The sequence below is a fragment of the Trifolium pratense genome, linkage group LG7, assembly GCF_020283565.1.
Source record: "Trifolium pratense cultivar HEN17-A07 linkage group LG7, ARS_RC_1.1, whole genome shotgun sequence".
NCBI lineage: Eukaryota > Viridiplantae > Streptophyta > Magnoliopsida > Fabales > Fabaceae > Trifolium > Trifolium pratense.
Window position 1 is genome coordinate 8,594,536 of NC_060065.1, and position 22,398 is coordinate 8,616,933.

The 22,398-nt window shown below is 31.7% G+C and overlaps 2 protein-coding genes across 2 annotated transcripts; one reads left to right on the forward strand and one right to left on the reverse strand.

The window, feature by feature from the left end:
• Window positions 1-1,987: 1,987 nt before the first annotated feature.
• On the forward strand, window positions 1,988-10,249 carry LOC123894763 (cytochrome P450 90A1-like). The gene is made up of 8 exons (XM_045944838.1): window positions 1,988-2,831; window positions 5,096-5,245; window positions 5,723-5,971; window positions 8,853-8,939; window positions 9,173-9,251; window positions 9,427-9,533; window positions 9,639-9,778; window positions 9,892-10,249. The coding sequence occupies exons 1-8, from the start codon at window positions 2,331-2,333 to the stop codon at window positions 10,040-10,042; spliced, it is 1,464 nt and encodes a 487-aa protein (XP_045800794.1). The 5' UTR covers window positions 1,988-2,330; the 3' UTR covers window positions 10,043-10,249.
• Window positions 10,250-11,430: 1,181 nt separating this feature from the next.
• On the reverse strand, window positions 11,431-18,000 carry LOC123894764 (nuclear pore complex protein NUP88). The gene is made up of 9 exons (XM_045944839.1): window positions 17,591-18,000; window positions 17,328-17,479; window positions 16,649-16,771; window positions 15,860-16,004; window positions 15,294-15,355; window positions 14,984-15,200; window positions 13,947-14,855; window positions 12,400-12,649; window positions 11,431-12,046 (listed from the first exon to the last, which is right to left on the reverse strand). The coding sequence occupies exons 1-9, from the start codon at window positions 17,867-17,869 to the stop codon at window positions 11,757-11,759; spliced, it is 2,427 nt and encodes an 808-aa protein (XP_045800795.1). The 5' UTR covers window positions 17,870-18,000; the 3' UTR covers window positions 11,431-11,756.
• Between the last annotated feature and the right edge of the window lie 4,398 nt (window positions 18,001-22,398).

The window sequence follows — 22,398 nt, forward strand, 5'->3', positions numbered from 1 at the left end:
AACCATTGTCTAATAAGTTAATACTGTGTTATACTTTATATTTCATTATTTTAAAATAAATTTGAATTTTACTATTTTTTTTCTCAAGTATCCTAGTAACTTAAAATTCACACTTTGAGATGAGTAAGTAAGAAATTTTATCCCCTACATATATAATAGGCTTAATTAGTAAAATGGTCCCTTAAAGACATTTTTGGTTTCAGATTGGTCCCTTAAAGAAAAAAAGGTCCAAATAGGTCACTTAAAGAAAAAAAAGTCCGAATAGGTCCCTTAAAGACATCTCCGTTAATCAGTTTGGTCCTATTTAGACCTCTTTTTAGGGACCAAACTGATTAACGGAGATGTCTTTAAGAACCTATTCAGACTTTTTTTTCTTTAAGGGACCTATTTGGACCTTTTTTTTTTTTAGGGACCAATCTGAAACCAAAAATGTCTTTAAGGGACCATTTTACTAATTAAGCCTATATAATATGATGTCTCAACAAACTAAGTTATTTTCACTGTGATAATTTAAATATGATATTAATAATTTTTTTTCCTACAAGATATTGGCCTAATAAAACCTCATGGTATAAAAAAATTATAAACTGCAGGGACTTAATTTTATAATAATAATAATAATAATAATAATAATAATAATAATAATAATAATATATTATTATTATTTGGTTAATGTCTCTTAAAAACCGCAGGGACTTAATTTCTTTTGACTTGATTTCTGATCTTGACAAATAAAAAGTCTCATAATTATTTTGACTTTTTTTTTGTTTTATTATTGGAAAATTTAATTATATAGATAAGCCTCTTAAATTATTTATAAAAATATCTTTTTGACTGGTTTTATGATAGAAAAAATCATATATATTTGTATGTTTATTAATTTTTGTGACTGACTTTATATTTTGTTATAGAAATTTGTTTTATACATATATAGTTACGTCTCTTTTTTTTTTTTTGACTGATTTTATGTTTTATATGGAATTTTCTTTTTGACTGACTTATTTTTGTTTTTGTCAAATAGTCTATTAGTTAAATATTTCACCTTAAGGATATGTTTGGTTGGGAAAAAAAAAGAAAAACACGAAAACCAGTGAGTGAACTTGAACTAAAGTTATAGTTCAAGTTCATTTAATGATTTTCGTATTTTTATTTCTTCTCCCAAATTAAGCACACCATAAAGGTGAATAAAGTTGTGTGTATGTAATTCAAACTAACATATAAAATGTGATGACTACGTGACCAGTAAAAATATTTGCTAATTGAAGTACGTACTCACTCACTAAATTCAATGGTTAATAATATTTGTAAATCAGCTGTCTCTGCTTAGTCTTATATATAGAAAAAATTATTTTTTAAATTCATTGTATAAGTAATGTATCTAGACAATATATCATGCTACGAAGAATTTTAAAAGAAATTATTATCAATTCATTGTATAATCAATAAATCATCCTACTATAATTATAAAAACTAAATACTCCCTCCGGTCCTTTTTATAAGTAACACTTAGGGCAAAAAATTTGGTCATTTTTATAAGAAACTTTGACTAATTTTCAAATGTTTTAAATGTTCAATTTCACTTATGCCCTTATTTATTATGAGAGAGAATTTAAAAATAAGTAAGTTAGTTAAATAAAGAGTAATTAAATAAGGGTATACATGGAATAAATTTAAATTTATAAGAGTATTAAATGAAAATAACTATGTTAAATGTGTTTTATTGGTCTATGTGATTTTTTCAAAGTCTTCCTTATAAAAAGGATCGGAGAGAGTATTTTATTATATATAGCATCACTAATATTTAGTTATAAATAAATATCATGATAAAAGTAAGGGTCATGTTAACCGGTGTCCCGATGCACCGGTTAAGAAACCCAAAAACAAAATTTTTAAATTAAAAATAATATACTTTTAAACTTTTGATGCGTTGATCACACCAACTTCAATATCATATTATTATATTTAGTTCATTACGGGATAATTGTTTAGCATTTTGCTAATAGTAAAAGTATTTTAGAGTGAAAGAAAGATGAGAAGAGTGAGAGAGAGAGAGAGAGAGATTCTAAAATATCTAAACATTTATTTCTTCCCACACATCGTTTTCTTCTTGTAGAGCATAGGTACCCCCACCCACTCGTGTGCCTCTTCTCCCTCCATTAATGCTCCTTCCTTCCTTCCTTCACATTTCAATATCCCTCCCTTCTTTTTCTCTCCCTCTATTTTATTTATTTATTTATCATTTTCAATCAAAAAACAAATACTAGTATTATACACAAACAAACACATACATATATAAATATCACAAACAATAATTCTTTTAATATACTACAATGGCTTATTTTCTCTTCTTCATCATCTTCCTTGTCTTTCTCTTCCTCCTCAGAAAAATCCGTTACGCGAAACTTCGGCTACCGCCGGGGAGTCTCGGTTTACCTTTCATCGGAGAAACGTTACAGATGATATCAGCATACAAGAGCGACAATCCTGAACCTTTCATCGACAAGCGAGTGAACCGGTACGGTTCAATTTTCACTAGTCATGTTTTTGGTGAACCGACTGTTTTCTCGGCTGACCCGGAAACGAACCGGTTTATTCTTATGAATGAGAAGCTTTTTGAAAGTAGCTACCCCGGTTCGATATCGAACCTTCTAGGAAAACATTCGCTGCTTCTTTTGAAGGGTTCTCTTCACAAGAAAATGCATTCTCTTACTATGAGTTTCTCTAATTCTACCATTATTAAGGATCATCTTCTCTTTCATATAGACCGGCTTATCCGGCTCAATATGGATTCTTGGTCCGACCGGGTTCTTCTCATGGAGGAGGCCAAGAAGGTTAGTTAGTTGATTAAATTTTCCATTCAATTTCTTTTCTCAAAAAAATAAATTCAATAATCAGTTTCTTTTTGTTGAATTATGCTTAATTACAGTTACCATTTCTTACTTTTACTATTTTGTAGATTATATTTAAAATTTTCTCAGAGTTTTGATTTACATGTCATATTTTTAAATGAGTTTAATGAAGATGCATTGATCGTGTAAAACAGTTTTACATGATCATTCAATAAACAACTATGGTGAGTGCATATTCTTTTTTCTCTTTTTAAATATGTTTTACTGACATACTGTGTCACTATATTCTAAGAGAAAAATGAATATACATCGACAATGTAAAATAATTGTATACTAATCACAATCATGTTTTCCACCGGTCACGCCACTTAACTTTATTTTTTTGATATGATATGTTGAATCATTTCTATTAATTGTCATTGTAAAATTAATTTACACTAATAGTAAGTCTTTTAAACTCATATTTTAAACTGGATATTTGATAGAAAAATCAAAATTGTCAAATTTTAATATAGATGAAATAATTTCACAAAATGGTATTAAGCCAAATAATGTATTTAGTTTTCTTAAAATTGAAATATAGTAAATTTTTGTAAACTTTCCTAAGTTATCTAATAAGTTAAGTGTATGTTTGGTTTCAATTCTGGAGCATCCAGAATTGATTCTGGACGTGTAGAATTGATTCTGACTTGTTTGGTTTCTCAAAAGTAGAATTGATTCTGCCTCCAGAATTGATTCTACTTGAAGCTAGAAATCGTAGCTTCTGATTCTAGAATTGATTTTTACACTCAAATTTTTTGTTCAACTCACTTTTTCATGAATATATCCAAACATAAACCACTTCAGCTTAAAATCAATTTTGGCCAGAATCAATTTTACAGAATCAATTCTGCCAAAATCAATTCTCTCCGCCGCAGAACCAAACACACGCTAAGCATGTTGTGTAGTGAGTTAACTCGGGCATGAATTGCTCGAGTCTTAGCTCAGTTTTGCTATCATCATATCATATGGGTTGTGTGGGGTGGGCAGGTTGTGGACCAGGACCAACTTTCTCTCTAATTCATTTGTTATTTTATTATCTACAGTATATCTTTAATTTTTACTTTTTAATTCTATAAGTTAAGTGACATGTTATCTAAATATATTCTTGCTGACAAAAATACGACATCTTAACATAAAAGACTATGCACGCAAATCGGTAAGTATAATATATTATTAAAAAATGAAAATTAGTATATTTGTCCAACTTATGTTCAAAAACTGTGTTTAGGTAACATTTCTGATAAGTTAATCAGAGTACTTTTGTTGAATTGTCTACTGAAAGTTTAAAGGATTTAATTTGGATTAGTGTGCATATTTGATATACAGTAAGTCTTTTGTCCAATTGTCTGTATTTTTTCATTCATGTACCTAATTATATTTTGAAAATAATTTTAATGCAGATAATGAATTTTTGGGTTGGTTAGTAAATATCCTAATTATTACTATGGGTTGGCATGTGATTGTGATGTTGATGTAAATGATGACTCAGATTCCATGGTTCAATATAATGTGTCCAATTCCCTTGCACATAATCCTTGCATCACGTTAACTTAACTGAAAAGGTTTTCCTGCTACAAGGGGGGGAGGAGAATAATCATCATTCTGAATATATTGTAGTAGAACATTAGGTCATCATCATATATATATATAGCATGCATATGTATGAATATGATAAAATATTTTAAAAAAGAGATGTCCTTTTTTTTTTTTTTTTCTTTCTCTTGTTTCCTTCCTTAAGTAATAGACACTGCTATTAAGATTATTGGAATTGGATCCTCTCATATATCATATATTGTATGCACTTTGTGCTTAATGCTCTTTCATTTTTCTAATTCAACTGTTGTTGATCAACAAAAGAAAAATGAATAGTGCAAGAGAGAGAAAAAGATGAGTGAATGAATGAGATGAGGGTACGATGAATAACATGAGAGAAGAGACTGGAGATCGAGGGTCCAGATCCAGTATTATTTTTTAGTGAACATTCTAGTACACTGATATACCGTTAAAGTGGATAATTCTAGTGTACGTGTCGAAAAATTAATAAATACTATTTATAAATCTATTAGAATTATCCAATACAACGGTATACGAATACATATTTAAATAAGATGTGTACAAATAATTCACCTTATTTTTTTATTGCCTTATAAAAAATGTGCATCTTGATGATGATGTTGATGATATGGATATTTGTTTTGTTTCAGATAACATTTGAGCTAACAGTGAAACAACTGATGAGCTTTGATCCAGATGAATGGACTGAGAATTTAAGAAAAGAGTACATGCTTGTCATTAACGGCTTTTTCACTCTTCCTTTTCCTCTTTTCTCTGCCACCTACCGCAAAGCCATCAAGGTTCATGCACCTTCATTTTATTTTTCCTTATTTATTTTTTTTTATCTTAATTAATCCATATGCACAATAACCTTAACAAAACTTATCAACATCACCTATTCTTGAGTTTATGCAAATGAAAGAGACCTCACTAAAAATGGTCGATAGAACTATTCAACGTAAATTAGTCATCGGAAAATATTTTTAGCCGAAATCATGGTTAAAAATATTTTTCTAAAATTTGTACACTGTTCAATCACATTTTAACACAGGAAATATAAAATTAGATATTTAAAAAACTAGTGAAAGTAATATTTTAATACTAATATTGTTAAGTTAGAAGGCATAATGTCGTAGTTGTATGTCAGTTTCAGTAATATTTATTATTTTGTTTATGTACAAAAAAGAAATAGTGCAACGAATAAATATGATTAAATGCATATATATATATATATATATAAATGGACGATGTATATAAATTAAATTATTTATTTTCAGGCAAGAACGAAGGTGGCAGAGGCATTGACACTAGTAGTGAGGCAGAGAAGAAAAGAGAGTGATATAAGCCAAGAGAAAAAGAATGACATTCTTGGAGCATTGTTGGCATCTGGTGAACAATTATTGGATGAGCAAATAGTGGATTTTATGTTGGCTTTGCTAATAGCTGGTTATGAAACAACTTCTACTATAATGACTCTTGCTATCAAGTTCCTCACTGAGACTCCTTTAGCCTTGGCACAACTCAAGGTACAAATACTTTCTTCTATTTCAATATTTATCATCAGATCATGTAATTTTCTACTCCCCTTATTCGATTTTGTTTGTGTTATTTGTATAATTAATTCAAAATACTTTAACACACAATATTTTCTTTATCATCACCCCAATTCTTAAAATAAATATAGCCATCGGACCGGAGTTTAAAATTCCGAAATTTTCACTTTTTCATCAAAATCAAGAAGTAACTTTTAAAGTTTGGTCAACAATTATTTTTAGAAAAATAACAAAATTTTAGAATATTAGAGTGTTTTTACCCTTTTTTTTTCACCATCAGTATTCAACTCATTGGACCACCTAATTTGATTCGGGGTCAGTTCAGACATCAAGTGATTTCATCTTCTCCCAATCACAATTGCGAAGGATCGAACTGTGATCTTCCATACGAAATCCAACGCTAATCACCACTAAACGAGTTGTTTTACCTTGTTTTTGTTAAGATCAAATTAGGATTCTTTCTAGTTAATTTGACCTCAATCCAAATTTATTACCCTACTTGGCTCCTACATGGACATCACACACAACACGTGCATCGTGTTTACTTTTCATTGTAAGAACATTCTTTTGTCTTTTTTCTTACTATTTTGGTTGATACATAGTATAAAAATATTTTGATGAAATGATGATTTATATGGGGTTTAGAGTGTATGGTTGTGGGTGATAGAAACCCCACCACCCATGTCGATATCCATGACCATCTGATCCATACATAATCCACAATATTCCAATATCCTCCGTGTGGTCATGCTTTCTTTGAAACCTCGTTTTCCTTATCTCATCCTCTCCACTCTTTGCTCTGCACCTTAACCTCGGATTGACTTTTGTGCTCATGTAGTTTCCATGTTTATTATTTGGATTTAAAGGTTATGCGCAATAAGTGTAAAATAGTTTTACACAAGACATCTAAGAAAAGTCCCCTAATTTACCACATCACTCCACTCTTGTATGATTATTTTGAAACTAATTGTGTGACATAACTATTTTATATTGACGATATGTCCATTAAACTCTTATTGTTTTTTTTTAAAAAACTTAATACTCCATTGTTGAAAATTAAATTAGATTTTATTTATTATTATCATCATATTTACGTAAAATCAAATTTTATAACAGAAACATTATATTAGCGCATTAGGCAAATAGGAGGAAGACTATTGCAGTCGTTGCGTAAAAGATCGTTTAATAAGATTAGCAACCGAAAGAAACCATATAAAATAGAGCATAATGAATGACCTGATAGGTCACCAAATCCGCGCTACAATTAGCTTTTTTATGGCGGCCATGATAAGGTAAGAAAAAGAAATTAAGAACCTCTTCTAAAAATGGTTTAACTATGAAGTAGTATTTTCTTGTCAAAAAAAAAAAAAAAACTATGAAGTAGTATTTACGTAATTAATCGAAAAGAAGTTTTATTTATTTTTGTTTTGAAGCCATCAACGGTTGTTAAGAAATTGACTCATACACTACTACTTTCAACATTAAAATTTCATTGGTGAAAAATTTAAAAATGTACCTCTAAGCAATCTTTAAAATTTGTAAAAGAGTTGAGTTGGTTTTGTTGTTTTGTGCGCTTTAAATAGATCCGATTTAAAAAACTCATGCATTGGCTTGGCTTAGAGGCAGCCAAAAGAGGATTGGGAGGGGTAGATAAGTAGCTTGTAGGTGATCAGATAGAGTCCTTTGTGATGGTGGTAATATTCATCATTTCACTAGTGACTTTTTCTTTATTATTCTTCGTATTCACTATTCTTTCTCAGAGCCACAATCAATTTTTGTTGTCATTTTATGACACAACCAATTCCCTCCTTTCTATTTGGGTTGAGCTCAATTTTCTATTTTTTGCTTTCACTGCCCATATATATTTTTTAAAAAACCAAAGTCATCCTTTGCGCGCTAATCCCTTCGAGGTAATTGAGATCTATTTAAGGAGCTGACTTCTCCCAACAAATAATTCTCCATATGCACCGATCAGCAATTGAACCCAGGATCAAATGGTTAAGAGACTCAAATATCTACAATTTGTGTCACAGTATCTTGTTACTGCCCATGTACTTTTACAATGAATATTTACACTTTTTTTTTAGGCTGTAAATCAAACATTAATTGTATCCGCATGTGGAAACATGATAGAAAAGTACACATGCATTATGAATATACCGACTAAGAACAAATTATAGGAGAGACAATCAGGGTTTGAAGTAAAGTAAGTGTTGAAATTATTACATCCTTGGCGCACGCTTCGTGTTGCATGTGTGATGTGTCTTTTGATCAGATCATTTGTCCTTGTGATAAATAGACAAAAATACCCTTGCAAGTTGCAACCCTGCATTGTTCTGTACACACTTCAGCACATTGCAGAAAGTAGGAGTAGTAGTGGTACTTGGTTTGTGCAACATTTATTCTCTTTGGTTGGACCTCTTCTGTTGAAAATAGTGGAGCTCTGATTTCCCTGACTATTCTGGATCAGGATCACCTATGAAGATGGTCCGCGGTGGATGAGAAGGGTAATTCAACTGATTTCTACTAAAAGGTGAAATAAGTTAAGGAATAAAGGTTTATAGTTGAAGTCAAAGTCTTGACGAAAGTAAAAAAAAGTCAGCGGCACACCAAATGTTTAACTCATAGATCAAATTTGAACCTTACAATGTTATGGTGTACTCTTTACATTATATTATTTCTCAACAATTCCGGTATTCAAAAGAATTTAATTATTATGCACGGTTAATATAAAAAAATTTACGGGCACATCACCACAAATCATGTGTATGTGTATGTATGTTTGCATTAGTATAGTTGTTCTCGTCGGCACAAGGGAAACATTATTTGAGACTTGAATATTGTTATCTTGCAGGAAGAGCATGAGCAAATTAGAGCAAGGAGTGAGCCAGAGGCACCACTGGAATGGACAGATTACAAGTCAATGGCATTTACTCAATGCGTAAGTCATATATAATATGAACATGTTTTGTACTTCACTATGTTTGTTGTAACTATTGTAACACCGCGATTTGTTGAAATTTTAACGTGATTCTGTCAAATTCACTACTAATCCAAAATTCAAACATACACATGAATACATAATGCATCTCAATATGTTAATTAACAATATCATTCATGTACCAATACAATCAATTATCATTTCCCATTTTCTTAACCGATTGTAATATACAGATTGTGAATGAGACTTTAAGAGTGGCAAACATAATTGGTGCAGTATTTAGGAGAGCAACAACAGACATCGACATAAAAGGTAATAAACGAAAATTAAAGTTTATGGACTATTTGTGAACCTATCAGAATTATTCACTTTAACAGTGTACCGGTACATATTCAAATAAACTGTGTACCGAAGAATTCACCGATTATACTATCATATAATAGACAAAGTATATGTCAATTTACAATGCCCCACTTTGCAATAATAGGTTACACTATTCCTAAAGGATGGAAGGTGATTGCATCATTTCGTGCTGTGCATTTGAATGCTGAACATTTCAAAGAAGCCCGCACCTTCAATCCATGGAGATGGCAGGTACATACATGCATCATATTTTTTATTAGATTACTTATCCAATTAATGTTATGTTGAGTCGCTTTCCTCGGTTTCTTATTATGACTTTTGATCAAAATTGAACAGAGTAATAATAACTCAGAAGCTGTACCAAGCCCTGTGAATGTATTTACACCATTTGGAGGAGGACCGAGGTTGTGCCCTGGCTATGAGCTAGCCAGAGTTGTACTTTCGGTCTTCCTTCATCGCATGGTGACTCGCTTCAGGTACAAACATTTTGCTTGTTAAGGTGTTAAGAGTTATTTCATGAATATAATCAAACATAAATCATTGTTTTGTCTCTTAAATCACTAATATTTGGTTTTCAATTCCATGGCAGTTGGGTTCCTGCTGAAGAAGATAAGGTGGTGTTTTTTCCAACAACTAGGACACTGAAGAGGTACCCTATTATACTGAAACGGAGAGAAGAAACCAGATCAAGCATTGGAATTGGGAACACAGCAGATACAGGAAGGCAAAAAGAGAACTGAAAGTATAGATCAGTTTAAGTTGTTCAAGTTGATTATATATATATAAATAATACATAATCAATAAAAATTTATCTACCAGTAATGTTTACAAGAATTTTGACATAATTCAAATACATCCAAGGTAGCATAGTTATTTGATGAAATTATTATATTGGCACAATTCTTATGAACTGTTACAATAATTTATTTATTTTTATTTTAGAATTAGCCACTTACACTACAAGAAACAAAACCGGGTTGGGATTGTGTGACTCGGAGGAAAAGTCACCAATACTTTCTCTTTATCTCTCTTACGTATTATATATTACATATTCTCACTCATTTTAACTACTATTTCTCTTTCATCTTTCTCCCACGTAAATCACTCAAAAATACACAAAGTGTGTTTTGATAGAGTAATTAGAAATTTTATAAGATTTAAGTTTTTAAGCAATTATCTTCATTTTCAAATGTATGTGATTGGATAGAGTAATAGAAAATTTTACTGTGAATTTTTTGTCACTTTTATAAATTTAAAAAGTTTTAGGTCAAAATTAAAATTTTAAAAGTAGGACCAATTTGAAAAAAATTAGGGGCCAATTTGCAATTTTAAAAAGTTTAAAGGGATCAATTTAATAATTTTGAAACATATGGGAGGAATAAATTTCAAATACTTAGCTTTTAAATGTTATTTTAAATTCCTTAAACTTAGTTTGGACAAATACTTTATAAATTCCTATCATTTTAAAAATTCTTCAAAATAATCGTCCAAAAATGAAATTTAGATAGAACAATTTAATTTTCCCCAAAAAATTAATTCACCTCAGCATTCTTGCATCCAAAGTCCAAACATGCTATAAAGTCACCATAACTTCCCTCTCAGAAGTCACCTAATCCCTATTCCACAAATCAACAAATAATTAATCCAACAATATCCGCATAGAGCCGTAGATTGAAAACAACAACACATTTTTTAGCTAAAAAAAGGATAAATCCAATACAACAGTGGAAACTTTGTTCGGACCTTGTGGAACCCAAGTGGACGGTAAGCTAACCCTAAGAATTTCAACGTTGTTGTATGTCTAAGCTCAAATTCGAATTCAAGACTTTGGCTAAGTTGAAAGAAACTTCTATGATAGTTTAGATTGTTCTAGTCGGATAGCATAAATTGAACAAATAGAGCAATTACCCTTACAGCTAGCTACTGATGAATTTGATCACTAAAATGACAACCCTTGCTTTGATAACACAAGTTATTGGGTGTGTTCTCTTTTTAATTTTTGACAATATCCTAATGCTGCATAGTGAAAAGTTGAAAGAAATTGTTCACTGCGTAGACACGTTTGCAGCACATACACAATACAGTAAACAAATCCAGGTACAATGTTTTTGGCAGTTATAGACTCCGAGAGGGCAATTGAAAGGCACGTGTGCACATTGCATTTCAAAAAAGTAATTACCAAGGCATCCTGGAATTTCTTCTCTGATGCTGACAATTGAAAATGAAGTTAGCTACAGATACAATACAGCAAACAAATATGGCAACTTCTTTTTCCTTTTGACATTGACATGAAACTATATTATAATGTCAAGAAATGTGATTACTGTACTTCCAACTTCTCTTTCCGCGAAACAGTTAAACTTTGGCGAAGTACATTGGGGTGACAAAAATGGTAAGACTACAAACAATAGGAGCTTAATACAGAACCACACCCGGTGCCACAGATAGTAAAGACTAACAGTTTTTAAGCATAGGCAGACTTGATTCCCCGCCAATTTTTTCTTTGTTGCTCAACGTAGACTCAACAAGCTTAACTTTCTTTGAATTTTCAGTATTTACAAGTGAAAGTTTTTCAAGCGATGATTTGAGTATTGATATCTGATCATCTCCAGCACTAATTTTCTTCCCTGGTATTTTCTTTTGTTGTTGACTAGCTTTTGAAGCTTGCATGTGCCTTCTCATCCTTGCACTTACCGCCTCAACAGAAGAATGCAAGGCATCCAACTCAACTTCCTTGAATTGGTCTGGAAAAAGTATGAGAGTGTGATTAAGTACTTCTAAAATTCTTTCAGTAGATAGAGATTACAATTTGATAAATGCAGAGACAGGAATGGGTATAGGATAGGAAAAGGAAAAGGAGAGACTGGACTAATCAAGGTCCGGGAGGAGTTCACATGAAAAGCATGAGTACTAATTTTTTGTTTAAATGCTAAAAGCTTTTGTTTAAAAATAAGTTATTAAAATTTTTATCATCATGAAAAGCATGAGTACTAATTTTTTTGTTTAAACGCTAAAAGCTTTTGTTTAAAAATAAGTTATTAAAATCTTTATTAACAGTCAGACAAATACTAAAGTAAGGGATCAAAGTATCCATTACCAAGTTCAGACTTAAACTGTCGTTCTGCTCTGGATAGTGGTTTTTTGTGAGCACCAGGTAATTTCCTTAATTGTTGTAAGCGTTCTTCCAAAGAACTGTGCATTTGAATTGCACGATCAATTCTTTTCTGTAATATAGACTCTTTCTCCTCAACTTTCAAAAGTTTCTGCCGTGCTTCACCTAATCGAGTATGTTGGTCATTAATGATTTTCTTCAACTGAGGTGCGTGATGCTTGAGTTCCAGGTGCACCTAGTAGGTAAGAATATGCAATGAAAAGCCAACTGTTATTTTCAAAAGGGATAACTTCATTCAAAATTATTCTTGTATAATGCCATTTAGATATAAAGCTAATGGGTTAACTTTTAATGAATTACCTAATTCAAATAATTTGTCAATGATACACCACCTCTAATATATTCTAAAGAGATGTTCTCTGATAGAACAGTAATCTCAAAAAGGAAATGTAAATGGATTGAGATGGAAAAAGTGTAATTGTATTAAAGAAGCAGAGTAACAATTACAAGGATTTGATAATGGAAAATGAGTAAAACAGAATAACAAACAAAGTAACAAACTAGCAGAGAGATTCTACTAGCCCCAAAGCACTAAGTGCTCCAAATCACTAACAAGTGATTCCATACAAATAACAGAATTCCAAGATCATTAATCTATCTCACTGACACCACTTATATAGCTATAAACCCATGCACATCATGAATCACTTGGCCACGTCATTATTCTCTATGAATTTCCCTTGCTTTCTCTAAACATCTCTTTTGGTTTGGGCCCAAGGTCAAGGCCCACTTTATGATCCACGTTTCTATCATTCTCAATCACAGATATTACACAAGTGGTCATCAATAACCTTTTTCTCATCAAGTGTGGTCGACTACATCAATCAATGCTATAAAATCCTACCACGTATTGAATCTAAAGATAGCCTAGTTAGCCTCTAAATCTCTGGTGTTTTGGTAAGTAGTTTTCTTTGGTCTCCCTCTAACTATCGGACTATTCTCAATCTAGTCAACCCTCCCTCCTTATAGTGCTTCCACAAGTCTTCACACATGCCCAAACTATCCAAGACTATACACACTCTACCATCTTTTTTGTATATTTGGATCTACCCGAATTTTCTCTCCAAAGCTTGTATTTCTGATTACATCTTGTAATGTGTAACTACTCGTATATTATAAAATTCCCATCTCTGCAACTCTATATTTAGTCTTTTTCTCATGAATAAATTTCCTGATTTGAAAGAAACTATGGTCAATTTTGTAAACTACAATAAGCCTTCTGTACAGACTACAGATATTAATAAATCTTTTGGCCCAAGATTATTACTTCAGCTTAGGCCATATCTTATTAGAGAATTTTTTTTTTGAAATTTCAAATAAAACTACGAGCAAATTCGTGCAAAAGAAAAGAAAATAAGATGGTGATTTCATGATGCCCAGTTTTAGCAATATTATAAAAAAAATATGCTGGGTCAGAATGAGGAAACATAATTAAACCAACAGCAAAAGCTGGGATGATATTGTAATCCTACCTTATGTGCATATTCCACGTAAGTTTCATGAAATAACTTGAAATACTGATGCAATGTTGATCGGCCTTCAATTGAATCAGCTGCAACTGAACGTAAACTTTGAGAGGCCCAAGGCACAAGTACTTCCTTGGGCCCACTAAGCAGTTCTTTGCTAATTATTGGTTGTATCTCTCTATCATTTAATTGCCCCGCTGATTGAATGCGTTCCTTCTCCATATCAATGCTTAACGGAAGCAAGAGGTTCCAAGTTTTCATCTCAAGCACAACACATTCTTGAGAAAGAGTAACAGCTACAATCCAGGAATATCCAAATGAATCAGACAATGACACGAAACCACAAAGTGAAGGCTCTGCAGTGCGTCCACTCTGGCAAGTATTTAGAACAGGATGCACAGAAGGTGTTCTCATTGTATCATCCTTTCCATTTGTCTGACTTGTAAATGGAAGAAAATGCAACAATATTGAGTCGATCCCTCCATCGTGGAGGGAATATATTCTCTCTGGCATAAGTGTATCAATGAACAATGAAATATTATAACCGCTTTCTGCTCTTCGTGGCAGAGCCAAATCAACAATAGCCAGTCTCAGCAGAGGGGGTGGATTACCCAACCAGGCATTATGATCAAGCTTCTCTAGACGGCTGCTTGCAATTGACTCACAAATCATAGCAAGGCCAAGAATTTTGTCGTGGGAATCAAGACGAAGACGGGGTGGACTACCAACACTCCAAACAGGTTGGATTTCATCAGCTAGAGCATCTATCTGCAATTGCCCACCACTCCAGGCAGTCACCAAGATAGAGTCTTTGCTGACTGAATTGTAGAGAAAACTAACTGCACGGCCCTCACATTCAGCACTACGACCAACTGAATCTTCATTTCCACTCTGACCTACTCTTCGCAGAGGTCCCTAGAAAATAAAAGCATAAAGTATAGTCATATTATTACTTAGACAATGCAACTACATACTGTTGAAAGGAAATTTTCCATCTAATTATACTGCAGATGACAAGAGTCTAACTTGGAATATAAGTATACCTGCAAGACAAGAGATGCGTCAAATACAGCATAAGCGTGAGCTCTAAGCAAAGACAGGCTGTCTCCTTCAATTTCTTGCTTCTGTAACTCAGGAAATGTTGCTTCTAGCCAGGAGATTGCCAACTTTGAATTACTAGCCGCTACAGAGTTGGCTGACATTAGCCCAAATGTATGAGCATCGTTGTATATTTCTAATAACGATTCACATATGAAGAGACTGTAGAAAAGCAATCTTTTATCAAATAATCCATGGCATATTAATAAATATCAAAAAAGAATGCAGATAGGTAAAATAAGACCAGTAAAATACCTTCCAAATGGAACAACAGGACAAATTACATAGATAGACCCATCACTGAATGCAACAAAAACCTGTTCAATAGCACAGAAAGAAAAATATTGAAAACTGAAAAATTAAACAGCCAGAGATTAAAATATAGTCTAATAATACTTATAGATAGCAAAGTAACCTCGAAGATCAATGAATCTTTCTATGATGAAGTTTTTAAACATGAAGATTATTACAACAGAAGTCTTTTCCCACTAGGTAGTGTCACTTATACATGGAACAAATGAGACTAGACCATGCCAATGTCTCCATGACCAGCTCTCTCAAAAGCTTAGACAATTAAGTGAAAGCTCTTAAATGGTTCATATACAACAAATTTAGGAATATCTTCAACAGTAAACTAACTTCCAAAGCATGATACATGCATAATTAAGGCAACAATCTCTTGGACAAAATGGAAACAAAAATGTATAACAAATGAAAGGACCGATTTAAACCAGAGAGATGATGAATGTGAATTACGAGGGGGGAAATGGTCAAATGAGAATATCCAAAATTTAGTTAAACAGAATATCCACAGAACTTACACTAAACCTGTCCCACAAGTGGTCTCCCCCAAAAGAAAACCCGACTGGACACATTGATGATGCATTTTTGGATCTACCAGACCCTGCAGCCTGTAAATAATATTCTTGCTCTGGTTGCAAAGGATCCAGAGCCAGATTGAAAAGCCTACAGAGACGAGTTTGCAATTAGAGAGGAATGTGAAAACATAAGTGTCAATCAAATATCTTCCTCCTATCCAATCAAGAGATATAAACAAAACAAAAGACATCTGTATATGTAATGTTGGGGCCTTGAGGCCATCTTTTACGGTTAATGAACATTATACGTATGAAATCCAATCAAAAGCCAAAAAATAAAAATATTTTAACATATGATGATAAAATTTAACTAGTAGACATAAGCATAAAGAATCTTTAGCAATCGGACATATAAGCCAATGGTTGGGTGGAATATTTTTCAGAATAGATTCATGTAATTAGAGGGCATGTCAGGTATTCTTATTCAAAAGATTTCAAATATAAATGTAGGACATTCTTTGAATATTTTGTCACATATGAATGAAATATTAGAATATCAAACTGATCTTTCCTCCCTCATATCCATGGTCTCTAAGGTATTAAATTTCAGCATATGTTAACTCCCTATTGCTTCTGAACCCGTTCCAATATAATTCCTGATCAAGCATTAATCGATAAGACCCATTGAACCAACATCCAAGATTCACGCATAACACCAAAGGCATGCACAAATAACCAACAACCCACACCAACATTTGCTTAGACAAAGGAATTTAAATATAAAAAGCTTACCTAAAAACTGAGTCAGAAGAAAGAACTCCCAAATGGGTATCACTGTAAGGGTGCCATAAGGCTTCCAATACAGGAATATCATTGTTTCCAATGGAATGTGTTTGAGAACCAACAGTAATAGTCCTGCAAAAAGAAATCCCGCAAAAAAAACTGTAAAGACTACTCTCTAAGATAGTAAGGAAAAGTTCATAACTCCAGTGTCACAATAATTACACTCGTGACAGCCATTTCATTTCTACTTATTTAATCCTTCATTTCATTCCATTTCTACTTAAACTAAGGCCTATTTGGATAAACAGTGTATTTGAAGCATATAGCACAAGCGCTTATCATGATAAGCATTTATGTATAAGCTTACATAAGCAATTTTATAGCAAAAGATAAAATAAAGATAAATTGTTTTTATATGTGCTACAAGCTACTAGTATTTTCATAAGCTATATTTGGAGAACTTGTGACAATAAGTTGAAAAAATCTTATGAATAATGTTGATCATGGTAATTGATATATATATATATATATATATATATATATATATATATATATATATATATATATATATATATATTTGTAGTAAGCCATTTTTAACAAGCAACTTATATTATCGAAAAACCGAAATATCTTTAACTAGAGCAAATTCATCAAAAACCACTAATGAGTGATTTCATGTTATACCTACCTACAAATCAAATTTACATCCTTCTTGGAAGTGCGTCCATAGAGATACATAACACAGAGTCTTTGAGAACCAAAAAGGAGTATCGCTGTTCCATTCCTATTGATAGAGATTTTATTCACATCAAAATCCAGCACAACATCCGTTTGCAAAACCTATTCAAATCCACCACAAATTACAACAATCAATCAACATTTTCTTCCATTTCTAGTTTCCAGTTCTACAAAAACCTAATTTCAAAATTGCAAACGGAAAGAGAGAAAAACCTTAGAAGGAGAAGCGGCGAGAACGGAAGTAGGACCGGGATCACCGAGGCGAAGAGAAAGACGATGGAGGCGGTTATTGTTGGAGTCCCAGAAATAGAGACGGTTGTTAATTTCGTCAAAAGCAAGTAGGTTTCGGGTAACGTTGCTGGAAGTAGTGGTGGTGGTGGCGGTGGTGGTGGTTGTGGTGGTGAAGAGAGGGTGTTTTGGAAGTGGAAGCCATTCGAGTTCTTCTTTGGGAGTTGGAGTTGGAGAGTAGCTTGGTTCCACTGTCATCCTCATCGTTCAACTCACTGATGACGATGGTGTTGAACCCTTGCAATGTTATAACTGCTTTTTTTCTTCAGGCGGATATTTGCTTCTTAGTTGCTCACTACGACGTCGTAAATTGTTTATCTTTGTACAATTTTCCCTTCAATATATGACTTTTTTTTTTATAAAAAAAAAAAAAAAAAAACCTATTAGAAAAGTTGATTTTGGTTTTAAATTTGTTGGAAAAAAGTTTATTTTGGTATTAAATTTGTTGGTAATTGATTATAATTTAAAAGGAGTCATATATAAATATTAGGATGAGTGATCTTCTGGAAAGTCCTTATATTGCACCTCTTTAAAAAGTAACAAAAAAAAAAAAAAAAGACAAGTAAGAAAGTCTTATATTTTTAGGACAGAAATAATACTATAATAGTTCAAAACTTTGAAGCTCGATGTAATAATCCAATTTAACGTGAAAAATTTAAAATGAAAAACTATCTTGTAATATAAATTATCAAAATGATTTAATGGTTAAAGTATTATTAATATAAAAGTAAATATTAATGTTGAAAAAATTAAATTTATAATTGAGAAAAATAGAGACTAATAAAACTAAATAATTTATAATATTAAATTTATAATCTTTTTCTTTCTATTCTTGCAATTGTTGTCGGTTGTTTCTCTGCGTGACATTGTGTTAAATTAAGTGTAAACTCTAGAGAGAATCCATAATTGTATTAGTCGGTGGTTACTGATACAGATGATAGATACAAGTATTTATATAAGTTGTGTGTATTAGTCTTAATAGCCTTGATTAACAAACCAACAATTTGCTAATCTAGACAAATCTAGTATTCTAATTCTTATGTGTTTGCTCTGTTAAAAAATAAGGAATTAGATAGAACAACTTTTGATGTATTGTGTTTGATTTTAAAATTGTTCATGATACTTGACAAACTGAGGGTCAATGGACGGGACAAAAGCTGAAATTTTTGTCGCCCACAAACTGTTGTTCTGTCTTATACTGTTATGCTCAATACTTATAGTTTGCAAATCAAATGGACCCTTAGTCTAATTATTACAAGGATATATTACATATTCTTATACTACACCTACAAGGACTATCGGGTTTATATCACTATGGTTGTTTAATTGTGTTTGTGATCTTTTAACTCTGTTGTTCTCCTGTTTGGCTGAAGTGTAATTATTGTGTGCATTCATTTTGTACTTTTGTGTATAGCTGGGCTTATAATAAAAGTTTGCAATTTCAAAAAAAATAAATTAAGACTCTAATTTTTTTATGATAAATATAGGAAATTGATTCAACATTTGAGGACGGTGAACTTGAAGTTGAAGATAATGAATCATAATCAAAGTTTATGTAAAAGATAATACCTTTTGACTTTTATTTTTTAAAGCAAACTATCGTGTGTTATTTTTGTTTTACATATTTTGGATATTCAAACTTGGAATATTATATGATTTTATTTTTATTTTTTTTAGATAAATGCATATTATGCTATTAATTGTGTTTAAAAAAAATTCTTAAAAAATTAAAGAAATGTTGCTATAGCAGATAAGCAACACAAAATAACTGTTGTCTAAAGTTAAACGCAAAATCGTTGCTGTCAAGATTATGCAACACGACAATAGTTGTTCCTATTACTATCGTTGCCATAATAATAAGTTAGAACTCGTTGCCCATAAAGACACGCAATAACCGTGCCTAAAATTATATGCAAAATTGTTGCTACAAAGATTAAGCAACAATCCAATTACCGTCCCGTAAAGTCAAAAAATTGTTGCAAATGGATCACAACAACTCGTTGCCTTTCACAGGTTTAAGCGGCGGTTATGTATTACTGTGGGCGAAACTCAAAAAACCGTTGCCTATAGAAATGGCCACGACCGTATAGAGAGTGCTACAAAAACGGTTGGCTTAGACTATAGGTACAATTTTTGCCTTTACACAACAATGTTTGACCGCTGCGTAAACTTCAAAATGTTGTAGTGTGTATGTTATGTTAAAGGGCATACAACATCTCCTATAAGTGAAAAAGACACATGTTACCATCAACTGTGAACATTTCATTGGTTTGATGTTATGATTTTTCATTGGTTTGATGGTAGGAAAATGTCCGTGTTGTTGTGGTTTTATTGATGTTGTTTTGTTGTGCAAGTGTTTTAGAGGTTATGAGGTATATATGGTTCTAGTTTTTAGATCTAATGACATTTGAGCTATCTATTTTGTATCAATACTATTTGTTTTAAAGATACATTGTTTATTTAGTGTGGTAACTTTATTATCAAGGGGCACTCCTTGTTCTTTTGAGACCATCGTAGAAAAAACGACTTATAGTGTCCTTGATCATATTGATCAAAATTACCAATGTACATCTTCAATTTTTTTCTTTGCATATTGATAATATTTGTGCAGACACAATTAAGAAAATTCAGGGAATGTGATATAACAACCAAAATATCGTTCAAACTCTCCTCGAGCCACACATAACCTTCCAAATCAAGATGGTTGGTTGGTTCATCGAGTAGAAGAACAGTAGGTTTCATAAATAAAGTTCATGCTAATGTAATTCTCATTTTCCAACCTCTAGAAAAATCACGTGTCTTCTTTGCCTGCATCGCCTTGTCAAAACCAAGATCTATTTGCTCAGGAATTGGAAGTTCCCACATTCCTATTGCAGTAAGTAGAGTGGACTATCCACAACCATTTAATCCAAGTAAACCATAATGTTTCTCATAATTTAGCTCTAATTTAGAATTAACTATGAGATCATGTCCGTGAAAAGTAACTGATTGAGACTCTATCTGAATATGTCTTGAAAAAGGATGGGAACAGGGAACACCAGTACAAGTCTAATCAGATATATGAATATCGGAAATTTTATCTACACCCGTAGTATCAGCGAATTTAGAAGAAGCAGTTGCAACAACGGTTACCACCTCGTTCAACAGCGACGACAGCTTTCTTCTGAGCAGCTTTTCTATTACTAGCGTCAGAAACCATCTTTGATTTTCAAACGGAAAGCTAACCTTAACTAGATCTGAGCAACGACGACGCTGGTTTCAATGAAGAAGTAAAAGAACCCGATCGATGCTTCAGATTAGGGTTAGTGGTTTGAGTTTGAAAGAGGAAGATCATATAGTGTCATTGATCTGATTTGGTAGTTTAGTCACTTAAGTCCTAGTTAGAACTTGTTAGTATATATTATGGCAAAATGAACTAAACCTTGTAATGAAATAGAACTTGTTAGTATGTGTGTTGATGATGGAAATATCAAGTACTAATAGAGCAAATATATTGCTTGAAATAACAAGTGTGTTGCAGGAAAAATTGATGCAGGTATCAAAGAAGAAGAACAAAGGAAAAAAAGAGATTCCACATCGGTGGATATATCGATACCGATATGAAATATGGGTTTTTCACATATATAGGCGTCAACATATAACCGATGTGAAAATCATCATTTGCTTTAAAAAAATTACAATCTCACACTAGGGAATTAAAAAACCGATGTGAATCTACCCGGTCAATGTGAAAAATATACTTATTACATCAAGGAATTAAAAACCCGATGTGAAATGTGCGGGAGCGCATCAAATATCAGTTGCAAAACCGATGTGAAATTTATTTTTATTCGATGTTACAGTAATAACTAAAACTCACACACACAGAGATGCACAGTTTTTGAATATTATATGTAAATAGGTGGAGGAACACTTTTATTTTTACTTTTGTATGTAAAATGATATAAAAGAAATAAAAAGATGACAATACAAAAGAATATATATGAAAAAAATAAAAATCAAATAAATAATTAATGTTTACCTTGTTACTCATGTTGTATGAATTATAATTACTATTTCTAACAAACTTTATCTGTCCTAAAATATTAGAAAATAGGTTAAAGAAGGTTGATATATTAATTTTTTTCTTATATATTCGAAAAAAGGAGTAATATATACTAATATTTATTATCAAGAGTGTCATTTAATATATATATTAAGAATTAGCAAGAATGAATTATTTGAAAAATATATTAGTGGTATTATCCACATGGTTGGTTGTTAGTGTTCTTAGTGATTGATATGCATGACTCCAAAAGTCATATTTAATACATGTGAATGAGAAAAATCAGTTGTGTATGTTTTATTAATATTAAAAAAAAATTAAAGGCAAAATTTCTTTTATAGGTTTAGTGGTGCAGCTTATTGTATGTTTACCTTTTGTTAATGTGTAATTATTTTATAGTAATTAATTAAATTTAATTCTTATTTAAACTCCATACCATAGTGTTATGTAGTTGGTTGGTGGTTTCATGGTGATTGATATGCTTGACTTTGTGAGTCATATTTAACACACAAGAATGAAGAAAAATCAATTATGTATTATTTTTCTAATATTTAAAATTTATTTTATTTTTAATTTAAACTTCTTGATATATTATTTGTGTTCTCGTTATTTTTTTTTAATTAAAATTTGTAACACTTAACATTTAAATTAAAAAAAAAATATTCTAAATTTTAAATTAATTTTAAAA